The 25875-nt window shown below is 36.7% G+C and overlaps 1 protein-coding gene across 5 annotated transcripts in view; it reads right to left on the bottom strand.

Annotated features, from left to right (window-relative positions):
• PAN3 (poly(A) specific ribonuclease subunit PAN3) overlaps window positions 1-25875 on the bottom strand; it is an 83736-nt gene that overhangs the window by 9076 nt on the left and 48785 nt on the right. For 3 of the 5 annotated variants that reach the window (XM_064441092.1, XM_064441089.1, XM_064441091.1), the window contains 10 exons: window positions 19328-19575; window positions 18663-18767; window positions 17990-18047; window positions 16697-16858; window positions 16418-16534; window positions 16204-16305; window positions 8242-8407; window positions 7712-7799; window positions 1723-1862; window positions 813-942 (listed from right to left, as the gene is read on the bottom strand). In XM_064441092.1, coding sequence (XP_064297162.1) covers window positions 813-942; window positions 1723-1862; window positions 7712-7799; window positions 8242-8407; window positions 16204-16305; window positions 16418-16534; window positions 16697-16858; window positions 17990-18047; window positions 18663-18767; window positions 19328-19575 — 1316 coding nt within the window. Of the gene's footprint in view, window positions 1-812; window positions 943-1722; window positions 1863-7033; window positions 7195-7711; window positions 7800-8241; window positions 8408-16203; window positions 16306-16417; window positions 16535-16696; window positions 16859-17989; window positions 18048-18662; window positions 18768-19327; window positions 19576-25875 lie in introns of those variants that run through there. The other 2 variants (XM_064441090.1, XM_064441093.1) reach the window with 2 other exon arrangements.

Here is a 25875-nt window from a genome sequence, read left to right on the forward strand (position 1 = left end):
AACTGTTATCCGACAAGTCAAGTCAATGGTGGAGAAATTAAGAAAACCTAGTCTACTGCCTCTTAAAAAAAAAAAATCTCAATGAGGGCATGTAATGGAAAGGAGTCACAGGACTTGATTAAATCCTTAATAACTTAATGCCCTATCCCACACATATCTTCAGCACCATGAAAGCCTTCTGTAATGTATCTTCAGTCTTGATAGAAAATCCTGTGACCAGTGGCTTCTGATGAGCAGACACCTTTTCCTGTTGATCAAATACACACTAACATGGGACATAAAGTACATGTTTCTTTTGTAGCTAGTACCTGATAACTTGACTGAACTTGACAGACTAACCAGACCCACACAGCAAGAGGTGGATGCTTCAGGCAAACTGAGGATGGCAGTCTTTACCTCCATGATCATTTGGAAAGGAAAACGTATGAGAAGTAAAGGGTCACTGGTATCCAAATCTATCCAAGAATTTGAAGGCAACATTTCTTGCTGTATAACCTCTAGCACAAACTACATGATCTAGTGTGTGATCACATATACGACCTTATTTACTGAGAATACTACTTTTTAGCCATTCTATAAAGAAAATCTTTTCCACAAGACTGCTGGCTGGACATGAAGATGTTACTTTAGTTAAAGCCCAGCTGAGAACATCCTAAAACTAGTGGTTCTTGGAGCTTTTGGACTCTCAGTACATTGAGCTCAGAGTTTTCAAGTCTGCAGGCAAATTACTTAGGTTGGAAAAAATAGCAGAAAACATTCCCTGTAGGAATTCTGACTATAGGTCTTCCTGTAGGAATTACTAAATTATTTACCTTTGCAAGGTCTTCCTCTATAACATCATTTCGCATTTGAGCAGCATCCAACTGAGTATAGAATCGCGCACCAATCATAGGCATGATATCATTTACACTGCGAAGCCTGTTTTGGTCGGTCAGCAAATACCTGCCAAAATATCCCCACACTCAAAACAATTAAACATACTGCAAATACCAGAGAGATCATCCTATTATGATTTTATACCTATTTGACCCCAATGCCAATTTAATCCATGAAGTTTCTTAAGATAAACAGAGAAAACATTTGTGTTAACTTACATGTATGCATCCAGTCAGTTATTTATACAAGATAGAAGTGTACTTTCATGGAACTGCATAGTTCACCCACTCAAACAGCAAGAACATACTCAAAAAGAGAACAGATGTGAAGATTCAGATTGTCATGCAATTGTTTTTTTCAAATGAGGGAGGGACAGGTTTCTATTTTTCCCTCTTAGGCTGCAAGAGGAGAAAGTGTGACTATGCTAAAGAACAACACAAAGTAACATGCAGCCAAGAAAAACTAGCACTTACACTTTGGTAAAAAAGGCAGAGTGCCTATTTCTCAACACCTGAAACTAAGGTAATACTAGCATATTGCTATGGCAGAAAATAGGTAACGAAGCCCAGTATTGAAGATAACTTGAAATATTTTTTTTGTTTAAGCCTCTAATTCTTATTAGGAGCTTTAACAGAACTTCATTGATTTTGTTAGATATACCATGAAAATACACATTATTCAAATGAATTTTAAATTACGTTTAACAATGCATTGCCTGTGCAGACAACTCAATGACAGTAGTTATATCTAACCTTATTCTTATCTAAAAATACCATTTGACATTTTCATTTGTATGTTTTTTAAAAAGTGATAATTTCCTGTAAGGGATTTATTAAGCGAACTTACAAAATCAGATTCTTCAGATCAGAGGAATAGTTGATTGTCACCAGTTCCATTGCTTTCTGCAAATTCTCTCTCTGAATTCCTGATAAAGAATTGCAAGCCAAAGCCAACACAACTTTCCCCAGGGAGATCAGATCTGCTTGCTAACAGGGAAAACACACAGAGGTAAGATTCTTAGTATAGAGAAATATTACCTATGGTACTAGACGGTGTTTAAAGAGAGACAGTTCTTCAATAACCTTAGAAGAATTTGAGCAACTAAAATAAGTGCTATTGAAGTCATAGTTCAATATGACTGCTCCAGTTACAATAGCCAAACATCCAGAGGAAAAATCTGTCATGATTTTCTGTCCTGATACCTAGCAACTTCTAGGTACTATATTTATCTTTGAATGCTTAAAGCTTACCTATTTTTACTTTTAGGACAGTACCAGAGAGAACTTTTTTGTAGCAAGCAGAAGCTCTGCAAAGAGGTTCTCCTAACCACCCTCCTGCTCGCTCCTGACAAGTCAAGAAGTTGATGGCAAACAGAGCAAGTCTTCTCAATACAAGACACAGAAATACCTATCAAGGATTATTTGTTAAAACAGAAACATCTTTTGCTGGACTCATATCTTTTCGCACTGTCCATCCAGTGTGAATTCTACACTGGAATCCACACCTGATTCCAGCAAATTATGTTTCTGTTTTAAAAAAGAGCTCAAAGATTTTAATCTCTGATGGCCAGTGTGAAAAGATATGAACTCCCTGAATTAAAAAGCCAGGAACAGGCCTGTATAGCTGACAAACTGAGCAGCATCACATTTTATGAAGAAATCCTGAGTGTTAAGTAAACACTTTCCTTAAAAGTAGAACTGCTCTTAAAGAATGCTGCATATAGGCTGCTTTGCCACAACAGAAAATTCTGCCAGTTGTAATGGAGAGACACCAGAAGTTATTCTGAAAAAGCTGTATCAGATTCTAAAGCCCAACTGTAAAAACAGGAGCCTAGTTTAGTAGCAGACAATGACTTTATAGCAAAAGCTGCCTGATTCTTTCCATGGAAAGGCTTTCAGCTGCACACAACTTGGCCATACTTGAAACACCTGCAGCTTTTCCATGCTGGATGCTAGAGTCAAATAGAGATGCAAATGTATTTTCCAGAGTTTGTTTTCTAAGAAATTAAGATATTTTGGCAAAAGTAAAAAAAGTGAAAGCTACTAATTATTGAGAATGTCAGCTCCATAGTGTAGAGCAAAGCTATGCTGTTTAGCACAGAGCGCACTCATACAAGGAATACACCTTCTGTCATTTCTGTAAGAAAGGCCAAAAATTTGGCAGCACTGCAACATTAGAAGTTCCATTTAGAATTTGGCAGCTTTAGAGAAGTGCGTTGATGGTGAACGTGCCACAGCCCCTCAGGTCTTCGAACCAGAGGGTAACCATGTTTGCTGCCTCTGCCTGCAGTAACTGAGCAGAGCTTTTCCTGCAGCCACATCTCCCAGGTGAAGGACAGAGTAAAGAAAACCTTTCTCAGTCTCTCAATGTCCCTGCTGTTTCTGTATCAAGTTTGGTTAAACAGCACAGTTTAAACATGGATATGTAACATGGCAGAAGTTAGAAAGCATGGTGCCCTTGTAGCTAATGAATACAGAAACAGGATGTGGAAAATGAGACAGAAATGAGGACAAAGTAGTGAGAAGGAGATGGGACTGTCATTTACTAAACTTGATTTCCTAAGGAACCAGGAATTCTTGAGTAGCAGCATCCCTTTGTACTTTGGTAAAGAGAAATATGAACCAGAGAAACAAACCCTGTTTTGGTGGGAACCAAACGGTTTCATCTACCAAGTAGTAAATTTGAACAGCAGAGGACACTGCTATAGTACTAAACAGCAGAGAAATCTTGCTGATGCACTATTATTTTTTTGCTCTAACAGACTTAGAGAAAATATGTAAGTATTTGTATTAACCACAAACATTCTTCTTTCTGCAGTACCCTACTTTACACTTAATACTTTCCAACTTTTTTAAATTTGTAAGGACATACCCTATATAAATTCTCTATTATCACACAACCCTGAGACTCAGAGTATACAACCTCAGGCAAGACCCTCTGAAAATGCAGTCTCCCCTTACACAGGTGTTTTTGTAATATAGATTGCATTAGATGTTAAAAATGGCTGAGAAAGTCTTACATCAACATCAGCCAGGAAACTCTAACTTCAGGCTTTTATTTTTTTGACTCTCAACCTCAGTTTGTTTGTTTTGCTAATTACATCTAATAGAAAAACTGGCAGAGTTGATACAACACACTAATGCAGCCTCCAACACACATATTTCAAATTACAGTCAGTGCTTAAGTTGTTTTAGTTGCAAAAGTGGCTTGGATTCATCCCACTAATTTTAGGAACTTAAACTTCAAGCGATTCAGTTAAGAGTTTGATCAATTTAAGATATCTCTAATTCTGCAAGCCGATTCAGATTCTGAGCGAGCTGAATTGCTCTCTGGAGGCACCTCACTATTCACTGACAGCTGGAAGCCTGAGAGAAAATGTTATTACAATGCCCAACGTTTAAAGTTTTTCAAGAGCACAAAGACAGGCAGTAATTTTCCTGTGTGACAGGGGAATCATAAGATCTCGAGCTGGAAGGGACCCATAGAGATCAGATTTATATTTTAGAAGGGATAAACTACCATCCACTGACTGACTCTATCCATGCAGACAAGGTACACAACTTCCCACAAGCTGGGGTACACCATCCTTTCTATAAGGAACCAATCCACATATGCCTATTAAGGCCTAGCCTCCCCTCTGAAAGCATCAGATTCAGCAATTCCTGCTTCTAGGCACAGAAAAAAAGGAGGCACACAAACTGCTAGACCTCCTTGGAGCAGACACCAGCAAAAAAATGCTGTATTCCTGCAGTAGCCTTGCTAGTGCAAGGTACAGATCAACATTAAGTATGATCATTTCCCTGTTTATACTCCATACCGTGCTTCGCATGTATCTATGGATCATAGCAGTTCCCTTTGCCATAGACTCTGGCTATGGTAACTATCAACAGTGACTATTAAGTCATATGAAGTAGATTCTCAACTTCAAGGAAAAGCTTTATACCTTTTAAGTAAAGGCTGCCTTTTGTTCAAAAATGTACCTTGCATGCAACTAATGGCCATTTAATTACCAATTCAATTCATAACTGTATCCTGTACCAAACTATCTTTTTATCTCCTGAAAGCTTTGCTAGTAAAGATTTTATCACCATCATCTAGTGCCTTGACAGAAAATATTAAATTGCATTAGACTTAAAACCAGCCCCTGGGAGATAAACTCAGAAACAGCCCCCTTCATTAATGCCTCCCTGATATCAAATGAATTTCAAGTATGTCAGTGAGCAACTTAAAAGTTAATTGAATAGGTACCTTTTCCCTTCTGCATAATTTTTTAATATTAGAAAGGTATGTGCTACTATGCCAAATGCCCCGGAGATACCTCAGTACTTTATACACTTGGCTTTATCAGCCAGACATGTAAGCTAGTCAAATAAATCTTAGTTTTGACAAGATCCATTTTCCATAAACTCTTTGAAACTGACATTACTTTTTTGTTTATCCTGTTCCACTGCTTTGCTTGGATCAATATCAGCTCATCCATTCTACAATTCTGTAGATTCATTTATTATTTTATGTTCTGGAATTGTGCTTAGAAGTCCCTCCAAGTTCCTAGATCTTTTGATTGTTTATTTTTTTAAAAACAGTCAACATTAATACTTCAGATACCACTTCAGCTCGTTTCTTTAAATTTGGAGAGGTGTCTGTGAAAGTTATTTTGGTTTGCTAAATTAGAAATTTTACTTTCAGCAAATGCAACCTTATAGCCCTCATTAAACTTATGTTTTCACTTCACATGGAGAGGACTCACCTTCATTTTATTCCAAATACAGAAATATTTGTTAAACCTTTCTACTGTTTCTTACATCACCATTTAGTTTTCCCATCTGTATCTTGTAACTGACTGACACAGGACTCATGGGTGGGAAGTGATGTGCTGGAATTTATATAGGTTTAACACCTTGGTTTTGATGCAAGCGGCCATTCATATTTCATTTACTTCTTTTTAGCTTCCCTTACTGTTGCCTTTATTTAACTCTTAAATGATTATATAAATTAACATGTTTAACACACATTGTAAAGAAAAACTGCATTCCTTTTACATAGTTCTTCGCTGTTCTGGCCAAACTTTTTCCTATCTATATTAACGATGGGAAATAGCCAGAAAGAGACAAATGCTAACAAAAATACATGCCTCCACTGAAGACAGCAACAAGGAAATGCATATTAGCTGGGCAGTAAACCAAGAGATAACCTACATTTTTAACAGTCACAGGAGTCCCAGAGGAATTCAGGAACTGGGTCATGGATCGAGAGGAAAAAGGACAAGCAGCAGCTGTTACTTTGTAATTTTATCTGGCTAGGGCAAACAAAGGTAGAGGATGATAAATGACTCCTGAATTTCAAGGAATTAACTCAGTCCAGCATCTCTGAAGGAACAAAATGGATAGTGAAAGCCTACTCCTTCTAGAGGAAGGAACAAAAAAGAAGGCAACACTATTTTCTAACTCCAGTTTCGATCTTCCAAACTATGTACTTAAGAGTACTTTTCCAGTTTAGCAGTGATATCTGAACAATTTGGATACTAACAATGTATAAGATGCAAAAACAGCTCCTCTAAACAAAACTAGGTGTTACGAACTAAGTTAGTTGCCAAGTGTCGGGCTGCTATGGTGGCAAAGGCTTTTGACAGATTTGTGTACCTGCAACTGTATTTAGATTTGTACCTCTGAGTACATCAAACGTTTTGCTTTAAAATTACTTGAATGTTGTAATACCACAGGAGGATTTCTTTCCCAGCTGCAATTAAAATTTAAAGAAGTGTTTAGATTAAAAAAACCCTCATTACATTTTGGGGCATGGAATCCCTCACTTGCATGTATTCTTATCTTCTCTTAGCTGTTTTCCACTACAAGATTACCAAAAGCCCATTGATACACAGGCTGGAAATCCTTTGATATACCCAAACTACACTGAAAATTGCTTTACTGTATCATTAAAAAAAAAGTTGCTATGTTCTAGGACAGAGTCTCCAATAAGCTGGTTTCTGCCTGGCCAAAGTTCAAACATTTCATTTGTTACTGGCAGACTCTGAATGAGCAAATTTCCTACAGTGAATAAGCTCTATTAATGAAGATAAATTAAATCCAACTCCCTACTGTAGACTTTCACTCCCAGTACGGACAGGGTATGTGATGACTGCTGAAGCAATGTACTTTACCCTGAGGGGAAGTTAGGGAAAGAGGCACTCCTGTAACTCAGTGATGCTCCAGATGACTGTGGAACAGTTTTTGTTAAGTCTAAAGGGATTCTTCTTAATTCAGGAATTATGCAGAGTCCACACTTCAGAGAACGCCAGGAGAGCACGGAAAAACTAGGAGCCTAAAATAAAGATACACTCGAACCTTTTAGGAGTGAGGAGAAGGCCTAAGTGCAGTTATTTTAAATATCTCTTAACTCCTCTGTGAACAGGTATTTAACACTTAATTATTTTTGTTAAAATAACAAAAGAGAAAGCAGAGCAAAAACTGTTACTGAACCATTATTTTTTGTTCTCTAACACTAAACGCAAGATTTTTCTTCTCCTTCCTTCAGAAATCTGTATTTCCAACCATTTCTGATTTAAGTTTGTTAAATGCTAATAGTTCAACCTGTTCGGTGAGTTTGCTAAAATTTTAGAAGCAGAAGATAACAAAATGAGCATTCACATTTCTAAATTACAAGCAGATTTCAATAATGCATAGCAGAGCCAAGGTTAAATCAGGAATGAAAAAATAGTTACTTAAAGGTAGATACCCTGGACTACAGTTTAATTAAAATACTTGTCTTGCAAAAAGAATCATGTTGGTGCTCAGTATTCCCTGTGCCAAGTCACCAAACTATGGCGCTGTTGTGTTACCTGAAACTGAGCCATTAATGCCAGCGGATTATTTTGACTGTTGTCAAATGTCAGAACATCAAAGATTCCAACACAATTAACTCGTAACCTTTAGGAACAAGAAGAGAAAAGGAAGAAGCGTTATTAAATTTTGTTGGTTACTCAATTTTTCCTCTAGCATTCACTGAATGCTTTGATATCACAAAAAAAAAGCCATCGTTACTCAGCAAATTACTATGAAGCAGAAAATGTTAATTTTACTGTTTGATAAACTGCAAACAGTCTTCAGTTTACAAATAAAATCAACAAATTTCTAAATTGTCCATAGTGAATCTGAACAGAACTTTGAGGATAATGCATGTCTTCCCATAATATGTTTTAAAGGAACTTTGACAGAATTTACAAGTTTCAGCATGTATTCATTTAGTCTCATGCCAGTTGAAAGTAACAGAACTTTCTAGTTAGGCTTTGTTATTTCTGTAACAGGTGCATGGTCAGCAGCTACCATGAACACAGATCACAGGACACAGTGAGAAGAATACTTTCATTACCTTGTTTTGCCCGTTACTAGAATCTTTGTTGGATCCATAACTCGGCACGCCAGTCCTGCCGTATGAATGGTCCGTAACGCAGAGCTGAGCTGCACAATATATGCCCATATCAAAGACTCTGGAAGCAATCCAGCATGCTGCCGTGGTAAAGGTCCATCATGCTGACCTAGAAGCAAAATGTTGTAAGCATCAACAAAAGGCTACTACATAAAATTAAAGTTAGCACCTTTTGATTTATACAGTTAATTCACATACTCGTTTCATTCAACTCTTGACAGTCCTCAAAAGACTTATCTATTTTGCTTTAATGGTTGGATTGAGAGGTTTTTCTGTTTGGTTTGGGTTCTTTTGGAAGAATACCACATTTTAAAATGCTGACGATTCACTAGACATTATTACTTTCACTCTCACGTTCAGGAAAACTATGCTGATTTTTAAAGTTGAGGATGAATAATCACTACAAAAAGAGCACTGGTTAGAAATTACTGAAAGTGGGTGGTACATCAAAATGTGCAGAAGTAAAAATGCCGGTATTATGAAACAACGAGCATGTACAACAGCTGCAACAGATCCCATTTTACCTCCTTTATTGCAGGAAGGCTTGCAAATCAAACATTCTCTATCACATAAGACAAAGTAACAAGCTAGCTTCAAATTACATGGACAAATCAGACTGGAAGAGTTGGTGGCTAAATATCCCTGAACACAACTTCACGCATGTTCTGCTGTGACCCAGCTCCCTGAGAAGTCATCACTGTGTGACCCCTGTTCAATGGGTCTTATAAAAGCAATGCATCACTCCCCTTCTAAATGGATTTTTAGTCCTCCTTTCAAAAGTAAAACAAATTCTTTACGAACACACCTAAACTCTACACTGCAAACTGTTTCTGAGTAATCTGAGCCAGAGATGACAAAATAAAGATACAGATAACAAATGTTATTTTTAGTATGATGCATGTAATACAAATAAGTTGCTACTACTGTTTGTGTGGCACAAAGCTGAAAAGAAAATACATCCAGAGTAAGACAGTACATCTCAGTTTTACAGAATACGACAGGCATTTCACGAGGTTGCCTCAGACCTCTCCTTCAAACATTTGCTTCTTGCCCCTGCCCCAGCAGCACAGCAACATCTGTGCACTTGCTCAAAATAAGCGTGTGTGTGTGCTTGCATGTGTACACACAAACACATATGTGAGTTAAAAAGTGAAACAGATTACTGAAAAGCTTTTACTTAGAAATTTTACTGATTTGGAGGTGATAGGCTGGGAATGTTCTCAGCTTTCATTTGAACTTTTGTTTGTTTTTAAACTTTAGTTCATTTTTCAGGTTTAATGTGCTTTGGTTTAGATTATAAAGATCAAGACACCAACTCCTTTAAATAGCAATAAGCCTGGCATGTCTACAGAAGGCTGAATATAATGAGACATTCTTTGTTTTTTTCTGGCCTTCTGATGAATCATTATGCAAATCACTTCCCACAAACCATCATACCAGAAGCCTCACGTAGCAAACTTTTTTCCCCTTATGGTTCCCTCTTCTTCAGCATGACAAAAATTATGATGATATAAAATGACTGAAGAGATAACCTCCTTTATTAGTCAAGGCTGTTTCTCTAGTTACTACTTGCTATAGAATACACTTTATATTTCATAAACATCAATGTGTGATATGCTTAACAGGAATGCATATGGACACTAAGACAAATATTTCCACAACAGAAATGTTGCTGTAATATCCCAAAGAGAGAGACAAGCCAAAACTTGGAGTTATTTTTCTGCATACAACTTAAAAACAACAGCACTTGCCCTTTGATTTCCAGATAAAGGCAATGTAACTAAGAAAATATTCAACATATGCTGAAAAGCCAAAAGATCAGGGTTCACCACAGCTTCTCCCCCTCTATCAGAAAAATCTCTATCAAACAACAACATTGTTTTCCTACTGGAAAGACCTGCTTGAGGCTACAGCCAAATCTAGGCTGCTGCTTTCAGGCTAGTTGGCTGCACCCCATGTTCCCAGACACTAAAGGTACAGGCTAAAACAGTGGAAGAATCCGTTTTGAAATGTCCTCCTACGTATCTATCTGTTCAACACAAGATTAAAAGCAGTTCAGTTTGCTGCAATGCTGGCTATGAAGTATGTCCCATGAAGGCCATTCAGACCTGCCACAGATGGCACTTGAGCAAGGACCCAAGGACCCAAGGAGATAAGATCCAAAACCCAACTCTTCAGGCAAAACACAAAAAGCTTTGGAAAGCTTTCCAAAAAAGTACTGAATGTGTTGAAAAAAACACAAAACTAGAATAGAAGAAAACATTACAAAAATGACCAGAATTACTTTATGCCAAGAAGGGGCTTCAGGGTTGATTTGAAAAAGGCTTCCCACCACAGGTTGAATCCACAGCCACAACATGAAAAATTTCAGATTACGTTCTTCCCACCATCTGCAAGGCAGACTCTCCTACTACTTTCATCTCTCTGAGATGCAGAACATAGATACTAATGGAGAAGATTAAAAATGAAAGAACTGCCATTCCAAAAAACACAGGTTATCCATTATCTTTCCTTGCTGTGTTAAACTACACCGTCAGTATTATTTATCTATTTTTAAGTTCTATGGTGCAATGTTCTCCACTGAGCAAGAAATGTCCCATTTGCACTGGGTAGTATGTGTGCATACTTCCTTTTTTGTTTGCTAAAAAAGCATTCTAAATAAATTCAGTTCCCCAGAGCAAGGATAAAGCCAGGGATAGTCCCATGGTGGGAAGGAAGAGCTGGGACCACCAAGCAGTAGGACCCACTTTACATCATCAGGAACACTGCCAGAAAGCATGCTAAGAAACAGCAATTCTCAGACAGTTGCGGGGGGCGGGGGGGGGGAGATCAGAAGCCCAATGAAAGATTTAGCTGCTCACTAAATCAAACTTCTCAGGCCTGTTAACTCAGTCTTTTACATTGAGAAGTGTGAATTGTTCAGATTGTTCAGCATTTGCTTAGTGCTCCTGAGTTAAAGTACTGAAAGTAAGATAAATGCAGTAGCCTTCATTTCTCCCCCTTCTCCAGGGAAACCTCAGCTTCAGTTTTACATTTCCCAGTTTTCAATATACAGAACTGTTCTGAACTACTAGTGTAGCACTACATTTTGTAAAAAATCTGAAGATACTGAAAACTTGAATTTATTTTGGAAAAGTTGCAGCTGTTGGCAAAGGTATTTTAGGATAATTATTAGTCACATATTTTGTCCTCAACAACATCATGCTGACTTTCGGTATTCATATATTCTTTCTCCTCATCAGTCTTAAGTACACCAGTTATTCCTTTGTCAATGGAAGAGGTTATTTTGTGAAAAAACATTCAGCAAAGGGGGATACAAAAACTGTAGAGTCAGCAGTGAAGTCCATTCTGTGCATTACATACTACTACTAATGTGCCCAAAGGAAAAGAAGGTCCGGGAAACTTGCCTATCTTCATTAGAACGTATTTATTTGCTGAAAAGCAGAATCTGTGGTACTGAAAATTACTATTAACAGCACGTACACCGATGTTTAACTACTCAAAGCGTTTTAAATGCTTGATATGTCCTTTGGTCCGTTTAAAAGACATGCTTAACTCCGCCAGCCACAAAAACTCATCAGAACAAATTATAAACCTTACTGGCAGCAGTGGGTAGTTATTGTTCATTTGGCAGGATTTTCTAGCCAATAGCTTTAAAATATGTACATTCCAAATGTGGTTTACCATTTAATTATTGGACTGTTAAGAACATTTCAGTACCTTTGGGTTAACTTGCTAATTTGAAGAAAACAATTTCTGCAGAGATGAATGCAGTAATGTGTATTATAATCTGAAGTTGAGAAATATCAGAAAGGTGGAAGAAAATCAACAAGTTCCAGAATAACAGATTTAATGTTTAGACACTTTTGATAAAAATAAAAGCATATTGAGGAAATATGAGGAATTACAATCAAAGGAGCTTTTCAAATCAATATACTCTAAGTAATAATTAACTCAGAAGTCAGACTCCTGATTTTAGAACTTGTGAAAATTTAGTAAAATATGACAGAACTTTGGATTACCACACTGTACCACCTGAAGAAAGAAGGTATTTCGTTGCATAAATAACACAAGCAATAAATTCTATAGAATTTAGAAGGAACAAAGACATTAGTTTACAGTATAAAAAGAAGTGTAAGCTGCTATTTTTCCAAGCACACACCCCCCAAATCCCTTTCAAAGTAGCTCTGTAACAGGGTCTGTAAATCACACAGCATAAAAGAAAAACACAAGACTGACCACACTGACACCAGTGACATGCAAGACAGCTATGTAAACCATAATCCTCATCTATTGTCAAAGTTTCATGTTGCCAAATGGAGTGTTCAACATAAATAAGGTTGCATACCTGAAATCAAATTCTCTGAGTTCACTGATCAGGTTCACAGTGTTGTGCCTCCTAAAACCTTTAAAAGCAATTGTACTAATCTGGGCCTCATGCTGCAGAGTACCCAACTTCCATCCATTCCCCTGCTTCTCTTGGGAGTCTCCTCTAGGCAGGCAGACGGCCAAGAAACTCTGTGAGGGGATGGAGAAAGGATCCGTGAAGGCAGGCAATTCTGAGAAATCAAGTTATAGGTATGCAATCTTATTTTTCTCTCTTAAATTGCTCCTTCTACTAAGGACCAGACTAGATAGCAGCAGTTACCCAAAAAAGAAAGGCCAAAGCAAAGATGTGCAGAAAGATTTGGCAAAATTGGGGAGTTTCAGGTCACTTTTTCTTCTAATTTATCTAATAAAAATACCAGAAGAGCAGGTAATGAAAAGTGCCACAGGCAGCAGAGTGTTATCTTCCTTACATATCCCTGTAAGTTCTGCTACAAGAGTTTAATTAAATAATACTTTGGTTTGGCTGAACAGAAATTGATTTCCAGTTTCAAAGACCATCCCTGCCTATAGAAGGAAGTTTTGTAGGTCAAAAACGGTCCAGATAGCCCACTAGCCTGTTTCAAAGACAACATACACTAAAATCAGAACAGCAGCTTGCAACAGATACCTAAGCATATGAACATCAACAAATAGAATATTCTACTAGCCTACAAGATTTGCAGCTCAGAGAACTCCTAAGATAGAGAAACTGCCTTTGCACTTAACAGCCCTCAAGTATTTCTCCTCCGTAAACTCCCTTTCCCCTTGAACCCAGGCAAATGTCCACAATAATCTGTGACAAAGTCCCATGGCTTAAGTATCTTCACACAGGTTTTGAATTTGCTACCTGGCTAGTTTCATTAGTCAGTTCCTAGCCCTAGGCTGGAAGAAATAGCAAGCTATTGTTGCTTATTCATTTTTTCTTTAGCCCTTATTTTTCAGACACATACCATATTCCAGTCATTTTTAACCCCATCATATTCCTGTCCATCTTTAAGATCATGAGAGGTACTATTCCAGTTTGCTGTTCTTTATACAGAAGCTGTTCCACACTTTCGATCACCCCTGTCACCTCTTCTCAACTTCTTTGCTATTCTTCTACACCCTTCTAAGTGTGTAAGGAGGACCACAACTACAGATATGAGCCTATGATGCACCCACATCTTTAGTACAATGTCTTCTATTTCATTGTTTACTCTTTTCTTAATAGCCCGCAACAATCCATTTCCTATTTACTGCTATTCAGCAAGAGGACAATATTTTCCTTAATCTACTTAACTACAACCCCAGATCTATTATCATGCAGTAACAGCCATGACAGAGGCCACCATTTTATGTTTAAAGTTAGAGTTATGTGTTCCTTCAATCACATCAGTTTACGTTACATCACCTGCTAGATTATTGCCAAGAGTCCCAGTCTGGTAAGATCCTTCTGCAATCCATCACAATTGGCCTTTGTTTTTAACAATCCAAATAATTTGGTATTATCAGCAAACTTTGACAGACCATTATTAATCTTCAGTGCAAATAAGTGAATGCGTTAAGAAATACAACTCCCATATTCTTGTGAGACCCCATCAGTGATCTCCCTTCACTGTGAAAATCCACTGTTCGCTCTTACTCTGTTTCTTATCTTCTAACCAGTTATTAACTTGAGGACTTCCTCTTTTATCTCACGGTCATTTAGTTTCTTTTAAAGACTCTCATGGACTTCTTTGAAAACCCAAGATCTTATCTACTGGATCTTCCTTCAAAAGAACTTTGATAGATTCTTGAGACTTGACTGCCCTTAATAGACGCAAAACTCAATTCTCTTCCAGTGTGACAAAAGAATGTGTCCCCAAGAATTTTATAACAACTTCTATTATTTTATCTAGAACAGACATCATTCTTCTGTAATACTCCAGAGAGGTATAAAAACATAACAAGGACTGATTTACATGGAAATTGAAAACCATGGGTGGGAGACACTCAGAAGTCTAGTCCTGCATGTAACAGTCATTAACCTGGCAGTAGGTGTTCCAGGTTTACCCTACCAAATTAGTTTCACATCAGGCTCACTGATTTTGTAAGCCCATTCTTTGACTTGCCACCAGATATGACAAGTCAAACTAGGGTTTCTTCTGTTTGAGGTATTACCACCAAAACCAATGGAGAAACTGAACTTCCAGCCTCAGTTGTACCCGTCAGCTCAGTGCAACGCCAGTGGGAATTACTCAGTATATAAAAGCCTTTGAATATATTCACACACTACCAATCCATTATACTCTGATCTACCAGATAGCCAAGTAAAGTTTTCCATGTCAGCCTTTGAAACAGATTGAATTCACAGCTAAAGGCCCTAATTTCAAAAGGCAGAAGAAAGAAGAAACCGTAGTTTCTGCTTCTCTTTATACACTGGCACCCTAAAGACATTTAGGGAACAACTACTCTAATAAAATAAACAAGGCCAGGTCATAGTCCTCTGGTCATCCCTACTGCCAGATCCAACATCAGGGTTAGGCCTGCATGGAGTGGGAAGTTGGGCCAAATGAACTCTGAGGGTATGTTCCTACCCTAAGTCTTCCTGTGACTCCATTCAGCTGCGAGCATCTCTCTCAGCATGACACTGGGCTCTACTAATAGCTTTGGCGTGTTGTATTCCAGACAACATCTGGATATAATTTGTGGGACTGCATGGGTCATGAACTGGTCCTAACAGTCAGTATGACAGGCAGCATACTCTTCTGGAAGGGAGGAGGCTTTAGCCATATGTATATGAGCTCTGCTTTTGGGTGACTTGCTGAGCCACAGACCATGCTGTGACAGATTTTATTTATGAATGTATATGTAGCTTTAGCAACTCCTTTGAAGCATAGTATAAATCTGGGGAAAAAAAAAAAAATCAGACCTATGATGTGAAGTTTGTGTCTGAAAATAATATATGTTACAGGACTTTTCAACCCATTTCTCGTCTTAACTAGCACTTCACATTAGACAACATTTTATTTAATGTTTTGTAATTAGTCCTCCTAATATTTTTTGGGGGAAAAAAAAAAATTTAAGTGGAGGGCACCTGAACAGCAAGCATCAAATTGGCATAGCATGTGTCTTTTACAATTCTGGAAACACCTCCAGTGAGTGTCAGGTGTCACTCAGTGACAGACCTTCAATTAGGACCCCAGAGTTCTTCACTCCTAAACGCATTCAAACTTATTTCCCTGTCAAAGAACTGTAATTCTCTTACAAACTGGCATCAATTTTGCAAATTAGTCATAAGTCAAATGTGGCCAGAAAAGTTGCTCATTGTTAAGACTTTTACCTTAGCTTTTAGCTCCAGTTATACTTCTGTTATTTTAAATATATATATATTCAGAAATTTTACAAATAGAAAGTGAAGAAGAGTTCTCTGATCCCTATCAGCTTATGATACACCAGAACTAATTACCTAAAAATTTAAGTTCAAAGACTATTTCTGACCAGCTATTTGCTGCTTAAGTACTAGAAATCGTTTACAGAAGTAAACTGTAAATTGTATGAAAACGTATTTTTCCTTACCCCATTTTCGTTTTGTAAAATAGGCATCAGCACTAGGATCATTGAAGTGTCTGCTCATCATAGTCTCTCCTCCAGCATGAAAATCATATGCAAACACAAGAGCTTAAAAATATAAACAGGTGGCAATTACTAACTCAAGCATCTTTAGAGAAGTCTCAACACATCAGTTCGGGGGGGAGTGGGGTGTGGGGGGGAACAAAAAAAACCCACTTACAATGTTCTCCAAATGCTTTAGTGGTAAACACTTCACGCAAGGTTACTATATTCGAGTGCTGAATTTTTTTCCACATGTCAACCAATACCATGCACTTTGTGTTAACAAGACGAAAACCTAGAAAAGAACAAAACCTGTGGTTTGAAATGTAGCGTTCTGGGGGAGAATTTTTTAGTTTAACATTTCTTCTGAAACTACTGAAAAAATCAACCAGACATTGAAATATGACTAGCATGCTTAGGAATGCTAGTCCTACTGAGGCAACTCAATTTTTCTCACCATGTATCCTCCGAAGGCAATATGGCAGGTCATCTTTACTATTTACAGCTTTATAGCACGATGTAATATACCCAAAGTTGCTTGTTTTCTGTATCCGATTGGGCGGTGGCAATGGTTCCAAAGGGAAGAGGCTGTGGTAGCTGTCCACTTCTGCAGGAACTGCTAAAATCAGTTTATACACAGAAACATATTAGGCGCCAGCTGACTGAGAAAGTTATCGCAGCAGCAGAGAATATTAAAATGACTGTCATTAGGCTGTAAATTCTTTGCACCGTCTTTTAGGTGCATGTAAAGTTAAAATTCACTATTTTTGCTTTAATACAAATATATGTTTCTGTAAGAGATTCCACAGAGCTAAAATAACTGTCTTCAGAAAAACAGTTACACCAAGTAAAATCAACAGAATAGATGAAGAGTTCCATCTGCCATTTTCTCATTTGCCTTAAAAATTCACCCTTCTGAATGACATTTCTTTGGTGGTTTTTCTTTCTGCACAGATTCATAAATAAGCACAAATTTCCATACAGACTTCCTATCACTGTAAGCATCCCATTTTCGCCACAAAGAAGCAAATCTGAATCATATGTATTTTAACCTATTGGGTTGGGTGGCGGGGAGAGAGCTGCTGAGGGTTTACAAATCAGATTAAGAGATTACCCTTGCAAGAAGAGATACACTTGTACTTCATCTGGATTAGTAAACTAAACTGCATTTTTTTACTGTATCATTCTCATATTAAACACACATTTGAGAAGGATACTGCAACCAAAAAAAAGCAATCTGTTTAAACCAAGTTGAACACGGTCAATTATAAATTCTCCAGAAGCCAAATTACAATGAATAGTACGCGCTTCTCTTGCCTGACAATTAGTACAAAGCCTTCTCTGATATACCAGCCAATTCACTTTAAAACAAACTCATTTGCTAGTTTATATACAGCCTTCAAATATATATGCATCCTTTAAAGGAATACCTAACAGGTACTAATTAATGCAATGCTGTCCTTCATGAGGTTTTATTGCCTTAACGATTTTTCCTTTCTCAGCAACTGAAGTATTCACAAGCATTAAGGCGTTTCAAAACACATGAAAATTACAGAAGAAAGAGAGAAGCAAGAAACCAATTTCATATTTCTGAAATATTTTGTATCTGGTTATCCACAGCCCAGCCTGATGATTAAGGCTTAATGAAAAATTAAAAGCAGGTGGTGTTTTTTCCAATATCCTGTTGATATTGTTGAATATACATGGTTGCAGAACAATATTATCAGTTTAGTTTATAAGAAACACTTACCAGGAATATCAGCCTGATCAATCTGGGCCATAGTTATTAAGTGTCTGTTGATCAGTTCCTGAAGAACAAATTAAGTCAAGTTTTGAACATTATAATTCAGCTCATAATTTTCGATAACTGAACAGTAGGCTATCTTTGAAGTACCGGCTACTTGTACTAAAATAGGGAGTTGATGCAAGTGTCTGGGGCAGGGAGGGGGAAGAAGATCACTAACTTGAAAATGTTAATGATGAAATATATAAGTTCTTGAAGGAAGCAGCTGCAGAAGACACATTAGCTAGAGTTAGCATTGACAGAGGCACCTACTACAGGAAAGCTGAAATAAGTAACAGTCACCTACTTTCATTTCAGTGAAAGACTTAAACTGGATAGGATTACAGCTTAAAGGAATGCTACATAAATGAACTCATGCACACCAAAACAATATACAAGTAGTAAGAATACTTAGCTAAAGAGTAAATCATGGCATACAGGTTAGATTGCAGTCACACATGTTGTAACCTGCCCCCACCCTCTGTTGTACTCCACCCATTACACGACTTGATTTTTTAAATTCTCCACAGGGACAATTGACTGCACAGATTTTGAGTGGTTATTTCTCTTCTACTATTAGCAATTCTCTAGTTTTTGCCAAGATATGCGATTTTTCCCTTTAAAATCTCTATCATCTTACCTGCCTGAGCTCATCTGCCATGAAGAAGGAAGGTGCATTTGCTTTTGGCTGCATGTAAGCAACATGAGGTGCAGCTGGATGGTAAATGTGGTAGTTTGGAAATACCTGAAAACAAAACATTTTAAGAAGCAGTTTAAGATCCTTAAGTATAGGGAAAGTGAGGAGTTTTGTCACCCTTTTAGTTTGAACTACTGAACTACAGAGTCTTTGTGCACAGTACAGCTTACAGTACAGGTACCATCAGATACATTACAATTTCCTTAGGTGATATCTCCTACTAATGATTTCAAGGGGGTGCGTGTACATACATATATAGTTATTTTAACATTTTTGTAACTGCCTTTCCCCCTCCACTGTAAATATAAGAGTTATTTAACCCATCAGAAGAAAAAACAATCTGAATTGTTTATGTTTTCTCATTATGCATGTATCCACTGAGATATACATAAAATGCTGTCTTTCTGTTGCTGTATTAAAAAGCCCAAAATGCTACAGAGAGGTAAATGAAAATACATTAAAAAATTCTCTGGTCCTTAGCTTTCAGTGGTGTGGGGGAAACAATTACAGCAATTAAAAGGCAAAATCTTCACACAGAGTAAGGGTTTCATATCAACCAATTCAGCATTTGGAAATTCCATACAATTCTGTGTCGAAAGCAAACATACCATTCCTGTGAGAGGTGCTGGAGTTGTATCAGTGTAGAAGTATGTTGTTCCACCCACTGTTTCCTTCTGGATCACCTGGCCAGTAGATGGAGGCTGAGAGACAGCATTAGCAACAGAAGCAGAGGCACTAGTAGGCACCATATAGTTTGCTGGGTTAGGAGTATGACTTCTTCTTCGAGGAGCAGGAGATGTATGAGGAGTTATTTTGGGGGAATGAAGAGGAGAAGATCCTGCTGACAGTGACATTCCTTAAAGAAACAAGGAGATATTCTTGATCAAATCTGTCATCAAAAAAAAAACCTAGCAATTTGAAATAAAAACAGCCTTCACGACCAATAATATTCTGAGCAGGTGAAACACTTAAGGATTGCTACATCTGTATGAAGAGTTAAGAGGTAAAACATTAAGAGCAAGACTGAACAGATACATTTTCCCAAAAATCTTTGGGTAGTTCAGAGAGAAAGGTCTTGGAAACTTACGATCTACACATGAAGACCTGGAATAAAAGACTTAGTATTAGAACGGGGGAGACAAATCAAATTAAATCTGTTTCTAGAAAGGAGTTTATTAAACTGCAAGAAGATAATATTGATGACTATATGATATGTGAATGTTTATGTAAGTTACATGAGCAGTCAATGGAGTTTGTCAAGCTGTAACTCACTTATGTAACTAATTGTAACTAATTTCATGTATACCTTTTACTAGAACAAAGTCTACAGTTATGAATGAGAGTTAGATCTCCAGTAACTACAGCACGCAAATAAGCAATATACAATATGCTACTTATAATAATTTCAGGGGAGAAGTTACCTATTTTCCTATAATTATCTACAAAAATCATCCTCCAAAAGATCTATTTGATATGTAAAGATAGGTAACTTCTCAGAATATGAAGTCTGTTACACATTCATGCTGAGATTTTCAAATGTATTTAAAATTATTTTATTAACTGGTGTTCACCCTCAACATCAGACAGGCAACCCAACTGAAACTTGAGACGCTCATCTTCTAAATGAAATGCATCAGTGGGGAAAAACAAGGGCAACTTTTTTGCATACGCATTTTTTAGATACAAAAAACTAGTTTAGTTACTTCAAGAATCATTGCACGCAGAATTCTCAGGTGTGTCTATTTATAAAAGTTTAGATGTCAAAGAAGCCTTCCAGGGTGAGGAAGAGATTACTCTTCAGAAAACTCCTAATCCTAGTATAACTAGTAGAAGATCCCAGAAATCTAGGTATTCAGATTAATACAAAGGAGAGCATCTACGAAACTTATTGTTGCTCAGTTCAGATTGAGGTGTACTTTCTCTTCTTTAACAGTCAGAACTATAGTCATACTAAATTCTTTTTTTGAAAGTCTAAGATACACAACTTTTATATTTAATGCTCTATGGACAGCTGAGAATTCTTCTCTAATTAAGAATTCAATCAGTTGATACTAGACATTTGCTTAAATTACTTCCATTTACAAGCTCTGGAGCTTGTAAATGGAATTAATTTAAGCAAATGTCTGAGTAACAAAAACAAGAGCAACTTTTTTTTTGCATACACATTTTTTAGTTACCAAAAGCTAGTTTAGTTACTTCAATCAAGAGTTATTGTACACAACTTCTCAATATGCATCATCAGCAAAGCAGGAGTGTTTTCACGCTCATGTCTTGTCTCTACAGGAGTCTCATCCCTCCTACATTTACTCTGTTTTTTTTAAACAAAGCACAGAAGCAAATAACAATTTTAGTATTAACAGTTTAATCAGTAGTTGTGGAAAAAAATTTTTTAAGTTATATTATCCTAACGGTATTTTAAAAAGTATTAGTAACCTTTCGTTTAGCTCCAATCATTTACTTTTTTGACATCTCAAAAACTATGCGTATTACTTCAGCACAATTCCTTTGTTCTTGAAAAGTGAATAGTACCAACAAAATAAACAAGATTTTTTTAATGTAAACTGTAAGAAAGTTTTATGCCTTTCTCTTCAACTGGGTCTCTCCAGACATTCTTTTTCTAAAATATAAAAATATAAAATATAAGAATATTAAAGTTATAAAAATATAAAGTCTAGGCTTTTCCAGGCCAGAACCTTTTATGTTAATACATGTACGTGTGTGTACACACACCTTATAGATAAGCAATGCTGTGGAATAATGACTTGCCAATTAGTGTATTAACTTAATGTGAATTATAATAGGCGCTTGTGAATGTTTAATTTTTAAAGTACTACTTAATGGTAACATAAGTAGCCTCCTAAAAATCTATTTACAAATCAACTGTGTGACTGTAAAACGTTACGCATTGCAACAGCACCAATTTACTCTACAAAAGTAAGCAAGCTTCCATTAAGGTAAAAGCTGCCTTGAATGACTTACACTTAAATATTTCAATAGCTACTCTAGAGATGGTCATATTTTAAAAAAAGACCTAAGCGTGAATGTGTTCTTAACCTGCTGTGGGAAAAGAGCAATTTCAATGGAAACAATATATTACTATGAAAATTTGAAGGACAGCTAATTAAGACAGCCATGAAACTGAAGCAGCTCTACAGTTTTTGTCTATGATGTTCAAGGGATTCTTTTCATATAGGGGAAGTTACTGACCTCTCTTTTTAACTCTATTCCAATAAAACATAGCATTAACTAGAGTCCTTGCAAGCATGTCATCTCTACCCAGATAGAAATAACTGGCTTCTTTTTCCAATAAAACATTCAACTGTAGGAACCAGGAAAAAAAAACAAAACAGCAGCCTTCATATATAACTAATGAAAAGTTAGCCAGAGACTTCTCTAGCTTAAAATAAAAACTGGATGTACAAGACACAGTATACTGTAAATCTTATAAATGAAAGTGATGACTTGCAACATTGCTAAAATTATGTGCGAACTTCTAATGAAAGCTTGGGGGGGGGGGAATCTATCACTAGTGGTTCTTACTGATAGAATTTCAAACAATTTCTACTGTAAGATTTACATTTTTTTTAAAAAAAAAATCTATTCCCGTCAAAGAGTAGTTACGAATGTAAATCCTTAATGTCTTTGCACAAGACTGAAAGAAAAGGAAGACAGTTATACAAACTCTTTCACATACCCTTCCAGCCTCAGTTAGGTCTGATTTTTGGAAGGACATTGAGAGTTCAATGAAAATCATCCGGTGGGCAGAACACACAGGCTTTACATTTGCCAATATATATATATAGCAAGTTCAAGACATGAAAGAAGCTTGACTACAGTTTGGTTTTATACTACTAGAACAATATACTACAAGTTACGAGAAATTTGCTGCTAGTACTGCAGCGAGTATCAACAGGCTGAAGCTCCAAGTATTCAAAGCAATAGATTCTTTTGAGACCTGCATTAAATTCTGCAGAGTCTAAGTAAGTATTAATTATTAGAAATCCACTATCACATAAAAAAGAAAAAACTTTTAATACAGTGCAACTAATGCATAGCTAAGTACTTATGGAAGCAAATAATTAGGCATACAAACTCAAGCAGATCTCACCAACTTCATTAGTATTTCAATCCGTTAAAACCTTGGTAATACTAATATTTAACCACAAAAAAATAGAATGAAAGGAAAATAAAGGAAAATGGCTGTATTAGAAGGTGAACATATATTCCTACTGACTTATACTGAAGGAAAAAAGATGGTACTGAACATATGATGGTAATAATGTGGTGAATGTGGAACCACTTCTCACAGAATTAGACACGCTGTTTTCAATAGCACAATTTATATAAACACTTATTCACTTAAGGGCCTAAGAAAAAATGGGGTTTGAATAATCTAATTACGATTTTTTTATATATACACACACACACCCCCCAGTGATCTTGACAAAAAAATTGCATTTTTAAGTCTTCCCTATGAGACAGTTTAGTGTTCTCCTATATTAAAATGACAAAAGGAGTACCAAGACAAAAACCAAAAAGCCTAGGTCAAATTGACCTTCCTGAGACTTATGTACTAGGAAAGGTGGCTCTCCATTCCTTGTCTCTGGTGAATCTTAATACCTTTCATGAAGTCAAATACTATCTCAAAAGGTAAACTGCAAGGAAAAAGGGCTGCTTTCACTTCACAATTATTTACACCTAAAAAATAGTGTCATTGTATACAGCTGTAACGGTGTCATACCAACATGGAAATGATTGTGGGATTTGAAGCTCTCTTCACAATATTCACAGTGACTGTACAGGCTACCTACACATACCTGCTGCTATTCTCATTTCAGGTAGAGAAAGAGGACATATTTATGCATCCTTTATTATTATATTTTCACTTCTTGCATTGTTTTTTATTTCTGAAGTTTCATTGTGACTGAGGAAAGTGAAGTGGTAGACAAATTCATCTGAGACAGTGCTCAGTTATTTTATGATATTAACACTTCTATTAAAGCTTTGTAGCATGCAATGTATTTGAATTAAAAGCTAGATTGTATTTTGAATCTGAGAATTCATGTATATAAACAGGATCAAACAAAATGAGAGCTCATGCTTGATGCCCTAAGGACTCAGTGTCTACGGCCTTCTGGATTCAATGGAATTTTACAACTTAATGAAGCAGGATTTCATTATGCTCATGTGTATATAAATCAGCTGGCCTACAACATACAGACTTTTTATAGAACAGTAAGTGTTCTATACATACTTTCTTACCTTTGCCTACAAATTTACTCATCTACAACCATATACCTATGCCTCCAAGGCTCATAACACATTGAGGTCAAAAATTAAGCGTTTACCTTTTTATTACTATAATGCTTTGTACTTCAAAGATACTCTAGACAACTAGGTACATTTTGAGGAATCACTAGACAAAGTAAATAAAACCAGGCTATTTCAATACTTCTTTCAGGAAGCATTCTTAAATTCACTATATATTTCTTTTTATTATAAGCACTCTTACCAGGTCACTAGCATTATAGCTGTGTATTTCCAGTTCAACAAAGCCTCCTTAATTCCTTGAACAACTTTAGAGTCATAAGTTCTTTCTCCTCAGTTTTATTCGGGGGGTAAAACTGATTTTACAATCTCTTTTCCTCCTTCTTCTCTTGTAGTATTCTGGCATGACTGTGGAACTTTCTCAGCAGAATGGCTGCACCATACTTGACACAGGAGCTCGGAACAAGCTCTTGATGCGTTAGGCCACTCAAACCACCTCAGCTGCAAGTGCTCCATTTCCAGCTGAGATCATGAGCTCTGAAAACCACACTCATAGCCTGTCATGAATGGAGGCGTGTCAGCTGGACACAAGTACATCACCTTCACATTCCTGGCTCCTAAGCCTGCAGGTTCAGACTGGCAGCAGAAATAGGATCTCTGACATTCTGCATAAGCTCAGAACCTGCCTTGGACTAAATATAGAAGCAACAGCAATTTGCTGTCATTTCCATCAATGACAAAGACATCACTCTAGCTATAACCTAATTTAAACAAACCCAAGCAGACAAAGATTTTCTTTGCTGGGGGCTATACATCTGCTCTCAAGTCTAACACAGCAATGACAACTTGGCACTTCAATGACATTCATGAATTTCTTTCATACGCTTTGTGTATTTTAATGGTGCTATTACTCTGGAACCACTATACAGAACTGGATAAGCTAAGCTTGTTGGTAAAAGTACTATTTGAAGATTGTCAACAACTCACTAAATTTCCCATCGACATGATAAACAGGATTTGTCTGCTAGCAAGGCAATGGAAGGAGCAAAAATAGGGTATTATCCAGGGGAGCTTAAGGAAAGAAGGTTTGGAGAAGGTGAAGATCTGTTCAAAGCTTTTTAATAGGACAATTTTCTCCAGCTATTTGTCTAAGTTGCATTTTATCTCGCTATGTTTTCATATTCTATGAAAAGCTACCAAGATGAAGACTGACTCTGTGTTGAGATTATGCTAAAAAGGACTTATCTAAGTAAATACGTAAAAGTAGGAGTTGCCTTCTTCCATGGTGTGCTCTAATGGTTATGTCAGGTGTGGATGCAAGAAGTTATCTATTAAGTACGTTAGGTTTCAGTTGTCATTTTTTCCAGTTATTTCTGTAGTACTGTTGCTAAGGCAGACGGAACAAACATTTACCAGGGACAATCAATTTTGTGAACAGTTATCTATTAAATACTAGATGTGAAAAGTGCTTTGGATTTACACCTACCTTTAGGGAAACCTCAGAAACCAGAGACTGGAAAAAATTAAGTTCTTCCACTTCTCAAGAGGAAAATCAAAGGATTGTTCTCATCATTTACCTACTTTGTTATGGGTGACTTAAACTATGGAACTTTTAACAAATTATTCCTAACAGATTTCCTTATTTCTTATGAAGTATTAATTTCCTCCAGTACCCTGTAAGATACTATAAGAAATCTTAATCTCATGCAAATACTTAAATCTTACACATTTCTTGAAAGTTGTTCTACTGGTGAATATACACCATCTAACTGGAAGGAAACTTATCTTGATTTAAATGAAAATTTTTATAAACTCTTTACATGGATTTCACTTGAATTTGTTTTCACTTATTGAAAGCTAACAGATCCCAACAATAACTTTTAATGAC

Source organism: Phalacrocorax carbo, chromosome 1, assembly GCF_963921805.1.
Source record: "Phalacrocorax carbo chromosome 1, bPhaCar2.1, whole genome shotgun sequence".
NCBI classification, from domain to species: Eukaryota; Metazoa; Chordata; class Aves; order Suliformes; family Phalacrocoracidae; genus Phalacrocorax; species Phalacrocorax carbo.